The 18620-nt window shown below is 47.7% G+C and overlaps 1 protein-coding gene across 1 annotated transcript in view; it reads left to right on the top strand.

The window, feature by feature from the left end:
- LOC309554694 (galactose-3-O-sulfotransferase 4-like) overlaps positions 1–18620 on the top strand; it is a gene marked incomplete at both ends in the record, with an annotated part of 38751 nt that overhangs the window by 11789 nt on the left and 8342 nt on the right. Inside the window, one exon of the mRNA XM_082256401.1 lies at positions 11744–12038. Coding sequence (XP_082112527.1) covers positions 11744–12038 — 295 coding nt within the window. The remainder of the gene's footprint in view (positions 1–11743; positions 12039–18620) is intronic.

The following is an 18620-nucleotide window of genomic DNA, read 5'->3' as shown; positions in this document are numbered from 1 at the left end:
TAATGCCCAAATAGTGAAGTATATAAGGACTCACTTTTATTGGTAAAATCAGGGGAAACAGGAACACTCACATTTAGTACAGATAAAACGGGCACAACGATCCAGCTAGCCGCACTCTTAGCCTATCCCTTGATAAAGTCACGTGATCTGTGACGCAACTAGTCGGGAGGCATCGGGTGACGTCGACTTCCGGTTTTACGGCCGTGGCTGGAAGTACCCAGAGGAACCAACACCGCAAGAGTGCGGCTAGCTGGATCGTTTTTATAACTTTTATCTGAAATATTTCTGTTGGTAAGATACGTATATATATGTTGTATGATTCGGATACATACTTGTTACGATTCGGATTTTACTATTATTGATCTATTTATTGAAGACGGATACACCAGTGGTTTTAGGATTTGGATACATACCTTTTTATAACTTTTATCAAAAATATTTCTGTTGTATGATTCGGATACATGCTTGTCACGATTCGGATTTTACTATTATTGATCTATTTATTGAAGACGGATACACCATTGGTTTTAGGATTTGGATACATACCTTTTTATAACTTTTATCAGAAATATTTCTGTTTGTAAGGGATGGACACATATTTTAGGATTCAGAATTTTATCTGTATATTTATATTGAAGATAAATACACCATTTGTTTTAGTATCCGGATACTAAGCCTTTATGATTCGGAATTTACTAGACTTTTTCACAGTCGGATTTACTTTGTCATTTTAGCAGTTTTTATATATTCTCACAATTTTTACAGAATTGTGTAAATGATAATTCCGAACCAGCCAGGCCGCAATATTATGATTTGCTGAAAAGGTTGCAAAAATGGCTGCAGCCTGATCTGTTAAGTCCCACTGCTATGCTGGACTGCTTGTTGGAAGAAAAAGAAAAGCGCCACTCTGAGTGCAGTAAACTCGGTACTTTATTAGCCATATACCATCATGGGTACTCACAAGATAAAAAATATAAAAGCATGATGAATTCCTCAGATGATCGGTAGGTCCAAGGCCTCAGCGAGGGGGGGCTGTTGTGCTCCAGACAAATCCGTGACTGACTGCAAGAGTCAGCGATATGCGGACCTAGGGGACACCAGCAGCACCTTCGGCGGCGGACTTCCGGGTTGGGCGTGGAACGTGGGGCGTGATGACGTAGGCGACACGTTGTCGGAGCATGCGCTCCTTCCTCAGGCCTCTGAAACCGCCATCTTAGAAAAGGGCATTATATAGGGAAGGGACAGTCTGCTGCCGCAGGGTCCTAAGAAGAGTCTATTACAACCAATACCTAGCTAAAGACACCTGAACGGCACTGAGACCTAATAACTAATCATAGATGATGTTAAGTATATAAGGGAATGTACATCAATGTGGTCGTATATTACAATACAATTTCAATCTCATACAAGTTGAATGGAGACCTACTACTGAAAAGGTACTACTAAAAAGAAAAATGTCAGAAAAAATATATATCAAGGAAAATATCTGGAACCGATCCTAATGATAGCAAAAAATAAAAATAAAAATAAAAACAATACAAATTAAAAGAATAAAAATAAAAATGAATTAAATTAAATAATGAAGATATATAAATTAAAAATAAAAATGAATATAGATACATTTATTTTAAATTTATATATCTTCATTATTTAATTTAATTCATTTTCATTTTTATTCTTTTAATTTGTATTGTTTTTATTTTTATTTTTATTTTTTGCTATCATTAGGATCGGTTCCAGATATTTTCCTTGATATATTTTTTCTGACATTTTTCTTTTTAGTAGTACCTTTTTTAGTAGTAGGTCTCCATTCAACTTGTATGAGATTGAAATTGTATTGTAATATACGACCACATTGATGTACATTCCCTTATATACTTAACATCATCTATGATTAGTTATTAGGTCTCAGTGCCGTTCAGGTGTCTTTAGCTAGGTATTGGTTGTAATAGACTCTTCTTAGGACCCTGCGGCAGCAGACTGTCCCTTCCCTATATAATGCCCTTTTCTAAGATGGCGGTTTCAGAGGCCTGAGGAAGGAGCGCATGCTCCGACAACGCGTCGCCTACGTCATCACGCCCTACGTTCCACGCCCAACCTGGAAGTCCGCCGCCGAAGGTGCTGCTGGTGTCCCCTAGGTCCGCATATCGCTGACTCTTGCAGTCAGTCACGGATTTGTCTGGAGCACAACAGCCCCCCCTTGCTGAGGCCTTGGACCTACCGATCATCTGAGGAATTCATCATGCTTTTATATTTTTTATCTTGTGAGTACCCATGATGGTATATGGCTAATAAAGTACCGAGTTTACTGCACTCAGAGTGGCGCTTTTCTTTTTCTTCCAGTATCCTGCAAGTTTCTTCTTCTACACTTGAGATTAAGCTGCCTTCAGGAGAGCACAGACCGGTTTCATGTATGGACTCCATGGACTCTTTTATAACATCTTTCAGGTCCGGTTAGTTTTCCTTTGATTATTAGGAGCCCATTAAGGTTACTTTTCAGTCCGGTTGCGCCAGTCCTTTTATGTTTGGACCGCTTGTTGGCTGACATGTTTTTAAGGGCCTTGCCTTATCCCCTCCAGCACTGGATCGGTCAGGCTTCTCCTGACAATGGTCTGGGTATGGTTGACCTGGTGGAGCGCTATGAGGCCACCAAGAACTTACAGGGATGTACAGGAGGGAGGGGGCCAGTCAAACCCCGGAAATCTCCGCCACAGAACCAACGCTTGGTGGCAATGAGGCCCACTCGAGATGTACTCCCTGCACGCCCAGCCCCAATAGTCTGCTGGCGGTGTCAGGAGCCAGGTCACGTGAGGGCTGAGTGTCCACAACAAGACGAGCCTATGGAGACTAACTCTGGATACCGCCATTCGTTGTATGCACGAAAGCTGTGCGCCACAGGCACCTGTGAGGTGATAGACAGTAACCATCTGTGTCAGGTGGAAGTGGGAGACACTTTGGCGGAGGCTCTGCTGGACTCAGGAAGTCTGGTGTCCCTGGTAAGAACTGCATTAATACGGCCGGCTGAGTATACTGGCCGCAGGGTCGGGTCGTATGTATTCATGGAGACTTAAAGGACTATCCCACAGCGCTGGTAACTTTGTCCACAGCAGCCGGCAAGTGGACTCATGAAGTGGCTGTCGCTACCAAGTTGCCACATGAACTAATACTCGGAAGGGACTTTCCAGGTTTTTTGGCGCTGTGGCCTACTGTAAAAGAGTCTGACAAACCTAAGACAGGGACAACCCTAGCGGAATGGCCTGGTTCCATTGCGAGGCCAGAGCCCTGGGAGCCTGAGTCCGAAGGGCCCATGGTAGGGGTTACCACAGCTTCTGTGATAGAGGGGGACACCACCCCACTAAATGTAATGGTGGGAGACGTGGAGGACTTGCCATCCGGCCCTGAGTTGGCAGACTTCAAGGTCTCCGGGGAAAATTTCGGGTCTGCACAACACCGGGATACGACCCTAAGCAGGGCCTGGGAGAATGTTGTAATAATTAATGGTAAACCCCAAAAACCTGGGGCTGAATTGATGTTTCCACGTTTTATTGTTCAACAGGAAATGTTATATCGAGTGAACCAAATCCGTGGTGAACTGGTTGAACAGTTGGTGGTGCCCACAGCGTACCGCAAGCTTGTTATGGAGCTTGCCCACCAACATGTTCTTGGGGGACACTTGGGGAGGCAGAAAACACAGGACCGCATACTACAGAGGTTTTATTGGCCCAGTGTGTTCAGAGAAGTGGAAGAGTATTGTAAGTCATGTCCAGCCTGTCAGATAACTAGCCCCCAGCCCCATTTCCGTAGTCCCCTGATACCTCTCCCAATAATTGAGGTCCCATTCGAACGAATTGCAATGGATATAATCGTCCCGGTTCCAAAATCTGCCAGGGGTCACCAACATATTCTAGTCGTCCTTGACTACGCCACTCGCTACCCGGAGGCGATACCCCTGCGACATACATCCGCCAAACTTATAGCTAAGGAGTTAATGGAAATGTTTTCCCGGGTGGGACTGCCTAAAGAGCTCCTGACTGACCAAGGGACGCCGTTTATGTTCAAGGTTATGAGAGAACTCCTGTAAGCTGTTTCACATAAAACAATTATGTACATCCGTCTACCATCCCCAGACAGATGGCCTGGTCGAGAGATTTAACCAAACATTAAAAAACATGTTAAAAAGAGTAGTTTCCAGGGATGGTAAGGACTGGGACCTGCTTCTGCCCTATCTGATGTTCGCAGTGCGAGAAGTACCTCAGGCTTCCACGGGGTTCTCGCCCTTCGAACTGTTATATGGTAGGCATCCTCGTGGGTCGTTGGATATAGCCAAAGAGGCCTGGGAACAACAACCCACCCCCTACAAAAGTGTTGTTGACTATGTCACCCAGATGCAGGAACGGATGGAAAATGTGATGCCATTGGTCCGGGAACACATGGAGGCAGCCCAACGAGCCCAAAGTAGGATCTACAATCGACAGGCTCGGGTCCGGAACTTTAACCCGGGTGTTGGTACTAGTGCCAACAGTAGATAGCAAGTTCCTAGCTAGGTTGGCAAGGTCCCTATGAGGTGCTCGAAAAGATAGGGGAAGTAAATTACAAAGTACACCAGCCAGGGCGGCGGAAGCCGGAGCAGGTGTACCACGTAAATTTACTAAAGCCGTGGAAAGATAGGGACTTTTCCGAGAACGACAGCCCCCAACCAGGGCTTCTAGGTGAAAAAGGTCCAGCCCCTCCTCTTGAAGCCTGTGAAGCAGTAACCACGGTAAAAGCTGCAGATAGCCTGTCCTCCAAACAGGTCCAGGAAGTCAGGGAGTTTATTAGTCGGAACACAGATGTGTTCTCAGACCTCCCTGGACGCACGTCTCTAATCCTACATGATATTGTCACTGAGCCCCGGGTCAAGGTCCGGGTAAAGCCATATCGGGTACCCGAGGCTCGACGACATGCTATTGAGGAAGAAGTACAACTCATGTTAAAACTCTATATTATTGAAGAGTCTAAAAGTGAATGGGCCAGTCCTATAGTCTTAGTACCCAAACCAGATGGGAAGTTACAATTCTGCAACGATTTTTGTAAGCTAAACGAAATTTCCAAATTTGATGCATATCCTATGCCCATGGTAGACGAGCTGATTGAGAAATTAGGCCAAGCCTGATATTTTTCAGTGTTAGACCTCACCAAAGGGTACTGGCAAGTGCCCTTAACGAAGTCTGCCAAGGAAAAAACGGCTTTTGTTACTCCTCAGGGCCTATATCATTATAAGGTGTTACCCTTTGGCCTGCACGGTGCCCCTGCAACCTTCAAACGACTAATGGACATAGTGTTGCGACCTCATCGTCAGTACGCCTCGGCCTACCTGGACGATGTCGTCATCCACAGCCGGGATTGGGAAAGTCATCTGCCCAAAGTGCAGGCGGTAGCGGATGCCCTTAGGAAAGCCGGGCTGACCGCTTATCCGAAAAAGTGTTCAATAGGATTAGAAGAGACTAAATACCTAGGGTATGTTGTTGGGGTTTGATGACTCCTCGCCCAAGTAAACAAAATAGAAGCCATACGTAGTTGGCCCCGGCCAGTCACCACTAAGCAGGTCAGATCATTCCTGGGAATGCTGGGATATTATATGAGGTTCATTCCCCATTTTGCCACCTTAGCTGCTCCACTAACAGGGCTACTAAAGGGACAAAAGTCCGTCATGGTTCACTGGAATGATAAGGCGGAAGAGGCCCTTTCCGCTTTGAAGTCGGTACTATGTGGGTCCCCAGTGTTGGTCACACCAGACTTCAAGAAGGTATTTATAGTACAGACCGATGCCTCGGAAGTAGGTCTAGGGGCTGTGCTGTCACAGGAGATCAATGGGGAGGAGCATCCTGTCGTGTACCTCAGCCGAAAGCTCACCCCAGCAGAGACCCGATACAGTATAGTGGAGAGAGAGTGCCTGGCTATCAAATGGGCACTCGAGTCTCTTCGCTATTATCGGTTGGGGAGGAAATTTCGTCTGGTGACCGACCATTCCCCTCTCCAATGGATGAGCCAGGCCAAGGAGAGAAATGCTCGGGTCACCAGATGGTTCCTGTCCCTTCAGAACTTCAAGTTCTCAGTGGAACACAGGGCAGGCCGCCTACAGGGAAATGCGGATGCCCTGTCTCGCGCACACTGTATGACATGTGTTCACCCCCTGAGGTTTGAACAAAGGGGGGAGGTATGTGGCAGGGCACATGGATCCGTGATCGACGGAAGATACGTGTCACCGTGGTTCCTGGCCTTGGTGGGATAAGAGCCGGTAATTCTGTGTCAGCAGCAGCTAGTGCTCCTTGACATTTTTCTATTTTAGTATGGCTGCAAAGCCGAATCCGGGCCGGCTCTTATTGGGAGCAGTCAATGTGTGGGTGGGTGGCTGCTCCCCACGCTCCAGGCCAGGTCTTGCCTGGGGTTTATAAGGCAGACAGCCTAACAGGTGGTTGAGAATAATCTCCATGCACCAGAAGGCTGTGGAAGTGAGTGCTGAGGCTGGAAAGGTTACAAGCAGGTGAACTGATCCGTTGCTGTGTGTGAACAGCACCAAAGAGACACAGGTGAATGGACTTGTTGCTGTGTTTAAACCTGCCTTAAAGACTGTAATTTTCCTTTTTGTTGGGTGTGAGTTAACACCAAAAAAGACTGTTACTTTTGTGTTCCTGAAGTGTAAATAAAACACTCCTGATTTACTTGAAGAACCATCTGTTTTTCCTCTATGCTGCACCCGCAAATCCTACCTACAAGAGCAAATCCCCACAATATATACACACATATATTTATGTATATATCTCTATCAAAAACGAAAATTTTGAAGAACTTTTTTTTGTGTGAATAATAGTCCCTGGGGCATGACCCAGAACCCTAGGCACTTTTTAGGGGCATTTATTGGGTTTTAGGGCTTCAAAATTGTGTTTTTTGATTCCATATATATATATATATATCTACATTACGGTCACCCTGACATGGAAGAGTTCGGTCACCCTGGCATAGCAGAGTCAGTTCACCCTAAACTACACTACGGTCACCCTGACAGTAAAACTTTCCTTACAAAAACTAGATTTTTGAATCTAACTATAGTGGTATATAGTACCCTAACTACACTACATATCCCTTTCCTCACACTAATAATTGCAAAATGACACTGGAGCAGCAGGAGTAACAGAAATGCTTCCACTCTATTGCACAGCCTCTCTATTACAGTGCTAGAGATTTAGCGGGGCTATGTTACATACTGGGGGGCGTATGGGGGGGCGTATTTACTCCTGATTGGCCTCTGGACCCCCTAGTTCAGTGGTTCTTAACCTTGTTGGAGGTACTGAACCCCACCAGCTTCATATACGCATTCACCGAACCCTTCTTAATTGGAAAAATAAAATATGATTTTATGAGTCTAGTCTCGGGAGGGGCACTGCCAGAAAATAAGGTGTTGTTTACAGAACTGAATTAAACGTATCATACAAAGTAAAACGTACAGAGGTCAGTAGTATGTAGGGCAGCGTACAGAGGTCAGTAGGCTATAGGGCAGCGTACAGAGGTCAATAGGCTGTAGGGCAGCGTACAGAGGTCAGTAGGCTGTAGGCCAGCGTACAGAGGTCAGTAGGCTGTAGGGCAGCGTACAGAGGTCAGTAGGCTGTAGGGCAGCGTACAGAGGTCAGTAGGCTGTAGGGCAGCGTACAGAGGTCAGTAGGCTGTAGGGCAGTAGTGAGTAGTTTGTAGGGCAGTGTGCAGTGGTCAGTAGTTTGTAGGGTAGTGTACAGTGCTCAGTAGTTTGTAGGGTAGTGTACAGTGCTCAGTAGTTTGTAGGGCAGTGTAGCGAGGTCAGTAGCATGTAGGGCAGTGTATAGGGGTCAGTAGTTTTTAGGGCGGTGTAGAAAGGTCAGTAGGATGTAGGGCAGTGTACAGAGGCCAGTAGCATGTAGGGCAGTGTATACGGGTCAGTTGATTGTAGGGAAGGATAGAGTGGTCAGTAGGCTGTAGGACGGTGTACAGACAATAGGGCAGAGGACAGGAGTTGACAGGACAGAGGATAGGACAGTGTACAGGGATCAGTAAAGCCACACACCGGGGGGTTATGAGGGCACACACTAGGGGGTTGGAAGGGCATACACTGGGGGGAGGGTCAGGAGGACACACACTGTGGGGGAGGGTAGTGAGGGCACACACCAGTGGAGAGTCAGGAGGCCACACACTGGGTGTCAGGAGGGCACACATCAGTGGTTGGGAGGGCACACACTGGGGGAGCCAGGAGGGCACACACTGGGGGGGGGGTGGGAAGGCATACCATGGGGTATCAGGAGGGCACACTGGGGTGGGGTTGGGAGGGCATACCATGGGGTGTCAGGAGGGCACACACTGGGGTGGGGGGTTGGGAGGGCATACCATGGGGTGTCAGAAGGGCACACACTGGGGGGAGGTGTTGGGAGGGCATACCATGGGGTATCAGGAGGGCACACACTGGGGGGGGGGGGTTGGGAGGGAATACCATGGGGTATCAGGAGGGCACACATCAGGGGGCATTCACAATGCTTATTGAGCTAAATGAAAAGGACATGCATTTCCATTTGTCAGCTAACAGCACCTCTATGCTAAGCTGCAGTAACTCAGCAGACTTAGCATAGAGGTGCTTGCAAACTAATTCACCATGTACAGCTAGCTGAGCCTACCTCCAGGAACATTCACTCGGCTCCCTCTGCTCAGCTGCTCACCCTTCCCTCTTCCAGGCGGGCGCGATCTCCGTGGTCAGGTACATCCCCATCCCGCCCACTCAAGCAGCAAGCAGCCTGCAGGAGATAGGCTGGAAACCTGCTGGGGGAGGCACAGGGGGCAGAGCGTCAAGTGTCTATGTGTAATGACTGTGAGTCGTCCCGACCGCAGCTCTGATTTCCCGGGTGGGTTGGCCTCACAATCAGTAATATTTTCTCGGGGGTAGCAATTGCCCTGTTGCCCCCCTGCCGAACCCCTGAGACTGACTCACCGAACCCCTGGGGTTCGATCGAACCCAGGTTAAGAACCACTGCCCTAGTTACTCCAATGGGCTTTTACTGATGTTTCTGGGCCAATCACGGGCTTTTAAAGCCCAGTTCCTGTCCCATTGCATTTTGGGCGGTTCTGGTGGCCGAATTCCGAACTTTTACCGCAAAAAGTTCGGAATTCGTACGAATTTCGAGCAGCCAATGTTCGGCTCGAACCGATGGTCGACCCGAACCGTTCGATCATACCTAGTCTCTGCATCAGGGACTGTTTCCATAGCTACCACACACTAGTAGAGTATTAGTATAGGGTACAGCACAGCACAATCTAGGGCACACTTTCACACAGGGTCTTGAAAGATGTTAGATGGCTATCGCATTTTGAGAGACCCTAGCCTGGAACATTTTAAGTTTTTACAGTTACAAAAAGGTTAAAAAAATAAAAAAGCCAAAAATAGTTGTCATTTATTGAGTGAATTTTGTGTTCCTACTGTTTTACTGTACCTTATAATATACTGCTATACTGTAATGTTTTATTCTTACTGTTTTTCATTGTTAAACATAATTTGTTTTTCAGATACTGCCATTCTACTGTTTTACTGTACTGTATACTATTATTATGTAATGTTTTAATGTCACTGTGTTTTATTGTTAACCATTGTTTGCTTTGCAGGTATGCCCATCAGGCGCAGCACTGATCTGTGTAACCTGACAGCAACAGCGTTTGCTCTTAGCATATATGTAAATCAATGATTGCAGCGCTGTAGGAGGTGATTTCACCACCGCAGTTACAAAAAAGAGCATTTATGGCGAAGCATAGGGGATGGGGTAGACACAGAAGGCGGATCTCCCCTTTGCTTTGTTATATATTTTTTTAAACTTTTCTTGGCAGAGATTTCTTCATCCACATCGATTGATGTGAATGGAGGAATGTTATTATGTTCTTTTTTTTCGTTCAGCCCACAGGCTGCATGAAAAAAAAGAACCTTACAATATATGCCCAACAAGGACCAGCAACGTACTGATATGTTGCTGGACTTTGAGTGGTCATACCGGGATGATGCCTGCAGGCAGGGGTTGGCAAGGTGTCTGTACACGGACACTGGTGTCCGTGAGCGATCCATGGAGGGTCCCCCGTGCCACCACAGACTTTTTGTCTCTGAGACTCTGACTCACTGCAGCGAGAATCTCAGACCAATCCCTGATGCGATTATTGCTAAATAAATATATTCTTCGCAGGGGGAGTAGGGAGAGAGGGCCCGGACAGAGCCTAAGGTAAGACTGAGAAGTAAAGTAAGTCAAATCACTAATGGGGGATCTATTCTATGCGGGAACTGCCCTGGCCTAGCCTGCTCTAAGGGGGATCTATATGGAGGAACCCTGGCTGGCCTGGCCTGCTCTAAAGGGAGATCTATGGGGGACCTGCCTGCCTTGCCTGCTCTAAAGGGCGATCTATAGGGGACCTGCCTGCTCTAAAGGGGGATCTATGGGGGACCTGCCGTGGCCTTCTCTAAAGAGGTATCTATGGCAGAGGACCTGTCCTTGCCTGCACTAAAGGGGGATCTATGGGGGACCTGCCCTTGCCTATGCTAAAAGGGGATCTATGGGGGACATTCCCTGGCCTGCTCTAAAGGGGGATATTACTTTATATGGGGGACTTCACCCTGGCCTGGCCTGCTCAAAAGTGGGTTTATGGGGGACCTGCCCTGGCCTGCTCTAAAGGGGGATATATATGGGGGACCTCACCCTGGTCTGGCCTGCTCTAAAGGGGATCTATGGGGACCCTGGCTTGCTCTAAAGAGGGATCTATGGGGACTCTGACCTGCTCTAAAGGGGGATCATGTTGGCTTAATATAAATATATTCTTTGCAGGGAGAACCTGGAGTACTTGGTGGTGCGGAAAAACCTGGAAGCACGGGGAATATTGTTGAAAAGGTAAGACTAAAAGGAGAATCTATGGGGACCCTGGCCTGCTCTTAAGGGGGATCGATGGGGACCCTGGTCTGCTCTAAAGGGGAATGTATATGGGGGACCCTGGCCTGGCCTGCTGTAAAGGGGGATCAGTTTATAACAGTATACTACAAGCAGTCTTTATATACAGTAGATGTTTTTTTAAAACTTATTTGCACTTGTAGAACTAGGCCAGAGAGGAGACTGTTTTTGATGGTTTTAATTTGAAATGTACCTTGGTGTCCTTCACTAAGGTCTGTGCTTTGGAAAATGTCCACCTCAGACTTGGTCCTTCCAATCCCTGCCTGTAGGTTTAGGCATCATCTTGGTGGCAGTTGGCTTTCATGTAAAAGCAATTCTAGTGGCTAATTAGCCATTAGACTGCTTTTACAAGCAGTGGGAGAAAACTATTAGAATTGTTTTTTACATTTTTGAATCGGGTGCCTCAAGACTGTCCATAATTTTAAAGGGGTGCCTTGAGACTGTTTATAATTTTAAAGGGGTGCCTTGAGACTGTTTATAATTTTAAAGGGTGACTTGAGACTGTTTATAATTTTAAAGGGGTGCCTTAAGACTGTTTATAATTTTAAAGGGTGCAGTGAATGGAAAAAGGTTGAGAAACACTGCCCTAGGCTATTTAAATTAGAAAAAATCATTTGGTTTAGCTCATGATGAAAAAGGGGGGCAAAAACAAAAGCATTGCGTTTATAGTTTTGTTCAGTGTAGTTTATCAATACACTTCCTAATAGAGTTGCATAGTAATGACCTTGTATAATAAGTATGGTTATTAACCATCTTTTCTTTATTGTCAGGACCTCTCAGAGAACCACCCTACATGTCTTATCTTCTCTGCCTCCATCTCTTCCACGGACTTGTCTGCCTAAGAGGCACATTGTGTTCCTGAAGACTCACAAGACGGCTGGAAGCACCATATTGAACCTCCTGCACCGATATGGGGACAACAATAGCCTATTCTTTGCTTTGCCATTCAATTATCAGTTCAACTACCCAGATCTCTTCCACTCTAGCCAGGTGAAAGGCATCGACTCCCCAAACAGGCCGCAGTATGATGTCCTCTGTCACCATATGCGCTTCAACCTCCCAGAGGTAAAGGTCTGCTCTGTAGTTTGGAAAGTAATTCAGCTCTTAATAACAGTCAGAATTCCATACTGAAGTTTATCTAAAGCCATACCTTTTTAAATTTAGTTTTGGATAAAGTAGGGAATGGAATAGTTAATGGTTATGGTTAAAAGGACGGATTAGCCAGGTTTTTTCTTTTTTACTTATTGCCACATGTGTCCCATTACGGAGCTGTCCTGTCCTTTTGCCTCCCAAAGACACCACCATAAGTAAGGGAAAATCTCAAGTGAGGTAAATCCTCTCTCTGTACAGTTGTCACCCCAACAACTGTTCTCGCTGCAAGACTTTACCTCTATTCCTGTTGCGGTGACCGCTCAAAATTTGAGGTTTTTACTCACTTTGAGTCCTGCCTACAATTCTCAACAGGGTAAATAGAGAATGACTTCTCTATCGTTCATCGACAGACGCAGCTCTGCTTAATCATAGACTATAGGGTTATGCTCCTCCCACTAGGGATAGGCACTAGGCGTAAAAAAGGCTTGTCCACGCCTATAGGGGCTGTCCACCTGGCATAACCCCTCAGGCTCTGCTATACTCAAACAGTTTGTTCTGCCTCGTGACAGGGATAGGACCTAGTTCCCTGCTGGGACTTCGGTCTTAGCTGTAACAGGGAAAGTTTGTGATTTTTTACATTTTTCTAGTTAGTTCCTAAGGACCAAGATCCAGAGGAACTACAAGCAACAGCCAGCTGTGGTTTTCGCACTGGATAATATACGTAGATCCTTAAGGTCTCCCAGCCTGGCCTACAAGCGTGAGCAGGTTATAGTCCAGTACTAGGCCTCGCCACGACAGTGCCCCGATGGATGGGGACGAGCCTGCGAGTGGATCATCTCTCCGGGAAGCAGACGACCTGGAACACCCTGAGTCGCAGCCTCCCCTTGGCTAACAGCTCCCCCGGGTGAGAGGTGATCTGTTTCGGAGTGGTGCCAGCCTGGTACCGCGGTATGGTGAGTAACATGTCCCCCCACTACCCCTGGAGGGCGCGGGGTCGGCGCAGGCCCCTCCCTGGAATGGTCAGACCTTAGGGGCTCCCTTGGTTCCCTGACAACCCGGAAGCCTAAATGGCATACCCCTTGCTTCCCCCTTGTGGGTTTTCACAGTGGGGGGGACGGTAATAATGCGGACAGTTTTTATAAGAAAAAAAGTTTCTGGGGGTCCCCTGTAGGTTTCCCTCTCCTGCTCTGCTATATTTTGACACTGCTCAGGTTTTTGGGGTCCGCAGTAATAACGGGGAGACCGCGTTTTTTGCAGTCTTAAAGGGACAGTGCACAAAAAAAAAATGGAGTCCTAGGATAAAATATCACGTGCAGACCCCCTGGAAATTACTGCGGGACCCTCCGGCTCGCAGTTGCAGCCAGAGATTGCGGTTTTTATGCAAACCCTGATGTCAAAATTGCAGTCAGTTTGTTCTGGTGCTGCTAGCCGCAAACGTCCTCCGTCCTCTTCCCCCATCTGCAGGATCTTCGGATTATGATACAGGTATGATTGCCGCAGACACAGACCACCCTGAGGGGTCAGTGTCTTCACATTCTGATGGTGAAGAGGATCTGTCCTCCTCCGCTGTCACGCGAGAACGCGTCTTGGGGGAAAATTTTATAGTTTATGTGTGGTAAAATCTTAAAATGGCTGATGAACCCACAGCGTCAGGTACGTAGGTGTCTTTTGGCTCCCACAAATATTGCAAATCAGGTACAGTATTCCCTTCTCCTGACTTGTTTCACTCTATTGTGAATGAACAATGGCGACACATTAGGCACATGCTGGTGGTGTCTAAGCGTTTTGCACGCCGTTATCCCTTTGCGGAGGCGGTGGATACCAGGTGGGCTGTACAGCCCGAAGGTGGATTCCCCGGTGGCCAGGTTGAATAAAGCCACTCTGGTGTCGGTGGAAGAGTCGCCGACCTTTTTGGATCCCTTGGATAGACTGGTGGAATCCTTATCCCACCATGTACATGTGGTAACGGGTCACATGTTAAAAGCTAACTTTGTGAACGTTCTCGTAGCACAGACTGCTACTGAATGGGTGAAGTTGCAGAAGAAGAGTATCTTGAAAACAACACAGCTTCCTCCTGCGGTTCTGGAACTGTTAGGCAAGGCGCGGCGCTCTAGGCGGGGGCCTTCCTTTACTGCTCATAAATGTCTTTTTCGTGACTCCGGGTCACAGGAAAAAGGTAAACCGTTGAGATCTTCAGCTCCCCTCAGACAAACTTTGACTGAGTCATTGGACGACTCGCCTACGCGATTGTCCGGTTCGGGTTCAATCAGACAACGCCGCGGCTGTGGCTTACATCAATCACCAGGGGGGCACCAGGCGTGTCCTGGCGGCTAAGGAGGTGGCTGAGATTCTGACTTGGGCAGAAAAATTTGTTCCAGCCCTCTCTGCTGTACACATCCCACGTGTGGGAAACTGGCAGGCAGATTACCTGAGTCGTCAGGTGTAGGATCAAGGGGAGTGGTCCCTACACCCGGAGGCGTTTCACCTGTGTGTTCGGTGAGGGACCCCCGATCTGTTTGCCTCCCGCCTCAACAAGAAGGTACAGAGATTCGTTGCTAAGGTCTCGAGATCCTCTGGCCGACGCCACAGATGCCTTGGTGGGGTCAGTATTTGCTGATTATGCATTTCCCCCGTTTAAACTTCTGCCGCGTCTTCTGCGCAGATATAGAGGTGGAGAACATTCCGGTCATTCTGGTGGCTCCAGACTGGCCTTGTTGGTTTTGGTAAGCAGACCTCATAAGATTTGCCACCGGTACCCCTTGGAGGCTTCCTCTCAGGGAAGATCTATTGTTTCAAGGTCCAATCTTCAATCCTGCTTTACAGTCGCTGGCTTTAACGGCATGGCCATTGAAAGTCAGGTGTTGAGAGATAGGGGTCTTTCTGAGTCTGTATCCCCACTCTCTTGAAGGCTAGGAAGTCGACTTCTCGAAAGATCTATCATTGCATGTGAAAATCATACATTTGATGGTGCGAATCGCTGAAAGTGCATCCTCGCTTGTTTTCTATTGCCAGGATTTGGGCTTTTCTACAGAGAGGGGTTGAACAGTGGTTGGCCTTAGGTACTATCAAAGGCCAAGTTTTTGGCTTTGGCTGTCTATTTTCAACGCCCATTAGCCACGCACGCCCTTATTCTGACATTTATTCAGTGAAGCCGTTTACGTATCGGCTCTCGGGTGCCGCCGCCGCCATCCAGGGTAAGGGAACCCGGCAGTGAAACCTTTCGGCTTCACTGCTGGTTCCCTACTGCGCATGCGCAAAGTGCGCTGTGCTTTGTAATTGGCCCAGTGGCGGAGGAAAAAGGAGGGGGCTGAACTTCCAAGGGACAGCGCCGTGGCGCTGTCTCCCAGGAAGTGGGAAAGGGTACCTGTCAAAAACAGGTACCCGTTCCCCCCTCCCCCCTGAAAGGTGCCATATGGGGCACCGGAGGGGGGGGCGAGCAGATCAGCGGAGTTCCACTAATTCTACAAGGTAGATGTGCTGGCATCAGCGGATGCTTCTTTTGGCCCCAAGGTTTTGTAGGCTGCAGTTTAAGGCTCCATGTACACGGGACGTTAAAAACGTGCTGCAAAGCCAGTTCTGACGCTGGGAAAAAAGCAGCTCTTAAACGTGCTTTCAGTAGCTTTTTCCATTTGCGTTATTGCACGTTTGGCCACGTTGCTTTCAGCAGCGTTTTTTCTGCCTCCATTCAAAGTCAATGGTTCCCTATGGGAGCCTATTGATTTGAATGGAAGTCGCACCGCAAGTCGGATCAGGATGATCCGACTTGCGGGGTCATCTGTGACATAAGTGGGCGGAGCCTCCCGGTGACGTCACCGGGAGGCCACGCCCACAATGGCTATATAACAAGCTGCAGAGACCGGAGACCGGCATAATCACCGGAGACATCGTCGGAGGAGGACCGGAGGAAGAAGAAGAAGACCAGAGGAGGCAAAAGAGCAGAAGAGCGGACAGCAAAAGAGCAGAAGAGCGGACAGCAAAAGAGCAGGAGACCAGAAGAGAGGAGAAGACCGGAGCGGAGAAGACCAGATGAAGATTTTTAATAAACTTTCCAAAACGTCTCCTGTCGTTATTTACACACACTGCCTTTTATGGGGTGAATGGGTAGGGGTACAGTGTACCCCATACCCATTCACATAGGGAGGGGGTCCGGGATCTGGGGGGCCCCCTTGTTAAAGGGGGCTTCCAGATTCCGATGAGCCCCCTGCCCGCAGACCCCCACAACCATCGGCCAGGGTTGTGGGGAAGAGGCCCTTGTCCTCATCAACATGGGGGCAAGGTGCTTTGAGGTGGGGGGTGCAGAGCTCCCCCTGCCCCAAAGCACCAACACCCCCCCCCCATGTTGAGGGCATGTGGCCTGGTATGGTCCAGGGGGGGTGGGGCCGCTCGCTCGTCCCCTCCCCCTTCCTGCCCTACCGGGCTGCATGCTCGGATAAGGGTCTGGTATGGATTTTGGGGGGGACCCCACGCCGTTTTTTCGGCGTGGGGCTACCCTCAAATTCCATGCCGGACCCGAAGGGCCTGGTTTGGAACCTGGGGGGGACCTCCACGCCGTTTTTTTCCCATTTTTGGCGTGGAGTTCCCCCTTAAGATTCTCACAGCGCAAGTCGTGCCGCAAGTCGGATCATCCTGATCCGACTTGCAGTGCGACTTCCATTCAAATCAATAGGCTCCCATAGGGAACCATTGACTTTGAATGGAGGCAGAAAAAACGTATAACGTGGCTGAACGTATGTTTATCACGTTCGGTCATGTTTGGTCATATTCAGCCGCGTTTCTGCGTTTGAAACGCCGGGAAACATACGTTCGAACGCAAATAATTGCGTTCCAAAAAACGTCCCTGAACTCAACTGCCTGCAAATGACTGTAAACGACCCTGTGTACATGGACAGATAAGATAAAATGTAGATGGGTTCAGGGGCTCCAAAAAAAACGCCCAACTGCTCCTAAACGGCCATTTACAACGTCCCGTGTACATGGAGCCTTTGAAAGAACCCCCTTTTTTGGTTTCTCTTTGAGGGTTTGTTGTTCCGGGGGAGCTCCTGTTGTTTCTGGTTGAGCTTTGTTTTACCTTTGGCCATTGGGGAATTCAGGTTTTTTTTGTTCCTGTCTTGTTCCCACCCTCATGTTTTTACTGCTTTGGGACATCCCTATAGTCTATGATTAAGCAGAGCTGCATCTGTCGATGAATGATAGAGAAAACTGGATTTTTGTGAGAACTTACCGTAACATCCTGTTCTCTGAAGTTCATTGACAGACGCAGAACCTGTCAATCTACTTTTGAGTTATGGGGTCTTTTTCTGTCACTGCTTGCAACACAACTGTTTGAGTATAGCAGAGCCTGGGGGGTTATGCCAGCTGGGACAGCCCAGCCCCCATAGGCATGGACAAGCCTTTTTTTCCACCTAGTGCCTATCCCTATTGGGAGGAGCATAACCCTATATTCTATGATTAAGCAGAGCTGCGTCTGTCAATGAACTTCAGAGAAAAGGATTTTACAGTAAGTTTTTACAAAAATCCAGGTTTTTTTTGCTTTGTTTTTTTAGTGGAGATACAAACAACAATAATAACACTGGTCTACAAATTATGGGAGATTATCGACCTCCGAGATTATTATTAATATTTAATTAGATGAATTAGAAAACAGGTGAAAATGTTGCTGGTTGGCTAAAGTTTTCAAGATATTTCACAATGAAGATTTATACACAGGCGAGTATATTTGCCTACAAGGGAAGGAGGTGTCTGAAGATCGTGATGCCTCGTAAGTTTTCGACAACGTACAGTAGAACAATGAAAATTGTACAACATGGAAGTGTATAAATATATCTTCACTTTGAGACTAAAGATTATTACCCAACTGTATTGTTCTTTTATTGCAAGATACATTTGTCTTGGTCAGATCTACGCATCATACAGTTACATCTGATGGCTTGTAAGTCCCCATTCACACTAGCGCGACTTGTCAGACGACTTGGTCGCCTGACAAGTCGCGGTGGGTCACTCGCCATTTATTAGCACAGGACCCGTTCTAATAGGAGCGACACAAGTCGCTCCGACTTAGAAAAAGGGTCCTGTACTTCTTTGGGGCGACCTGGAGGCGACTTGCATTGACTTCAATTATATGAAGTCCGTGCAAGTCGCGCCGAGGTCGTGGTGCACGCTGTGCACCGCGACTTCACAGGTCGCCCCATCAAGTCGTGTCGCCCCTGTCTGAACGGGGTCTTAAAGTGTCATTGACAAACATTTCCAAGGCACAGTTGCATGATATTTTCCCTCAGAAGCTAAGATGCCTCGAAACTGTGCAAACAACTTCTGCTACATTTGCCACGAGGTTACATTTGTGGAGAGGTAACATTTGCGGCCAGGTTACATTTGTGGCGAGATTACATTTATGGAGAGGTTACATTTGCGGCCAGGTTACATTTGCAGCCAGGTTACATTGGTGGCCAGGTTACATTTGTGGCGAGGTTACATTTGTGGCAAGGTTACATTTGTGGCGAGGTTACATTTGCCGCGAGGTTACATTTGTGGAGAGGATACATTTGTGGAGAGGATACA

The sequence above is a fragment of the Pelophylax lessonae genome (assembly GCF_965119305.1).
Source record: "Pelophylax lessonae genome assembly, chromosome: 4".
Lineage (NCBI taxonomy): Eukaryota > Metazoa > Chordata > Amphibia > Anura > Ranidae > Pelophylax > Pelophylax lessonae.
Note: the sequence above shows the minus strand (reverse complement) of the source record. Positions and strands in the feature narration are given on the sequence as shown.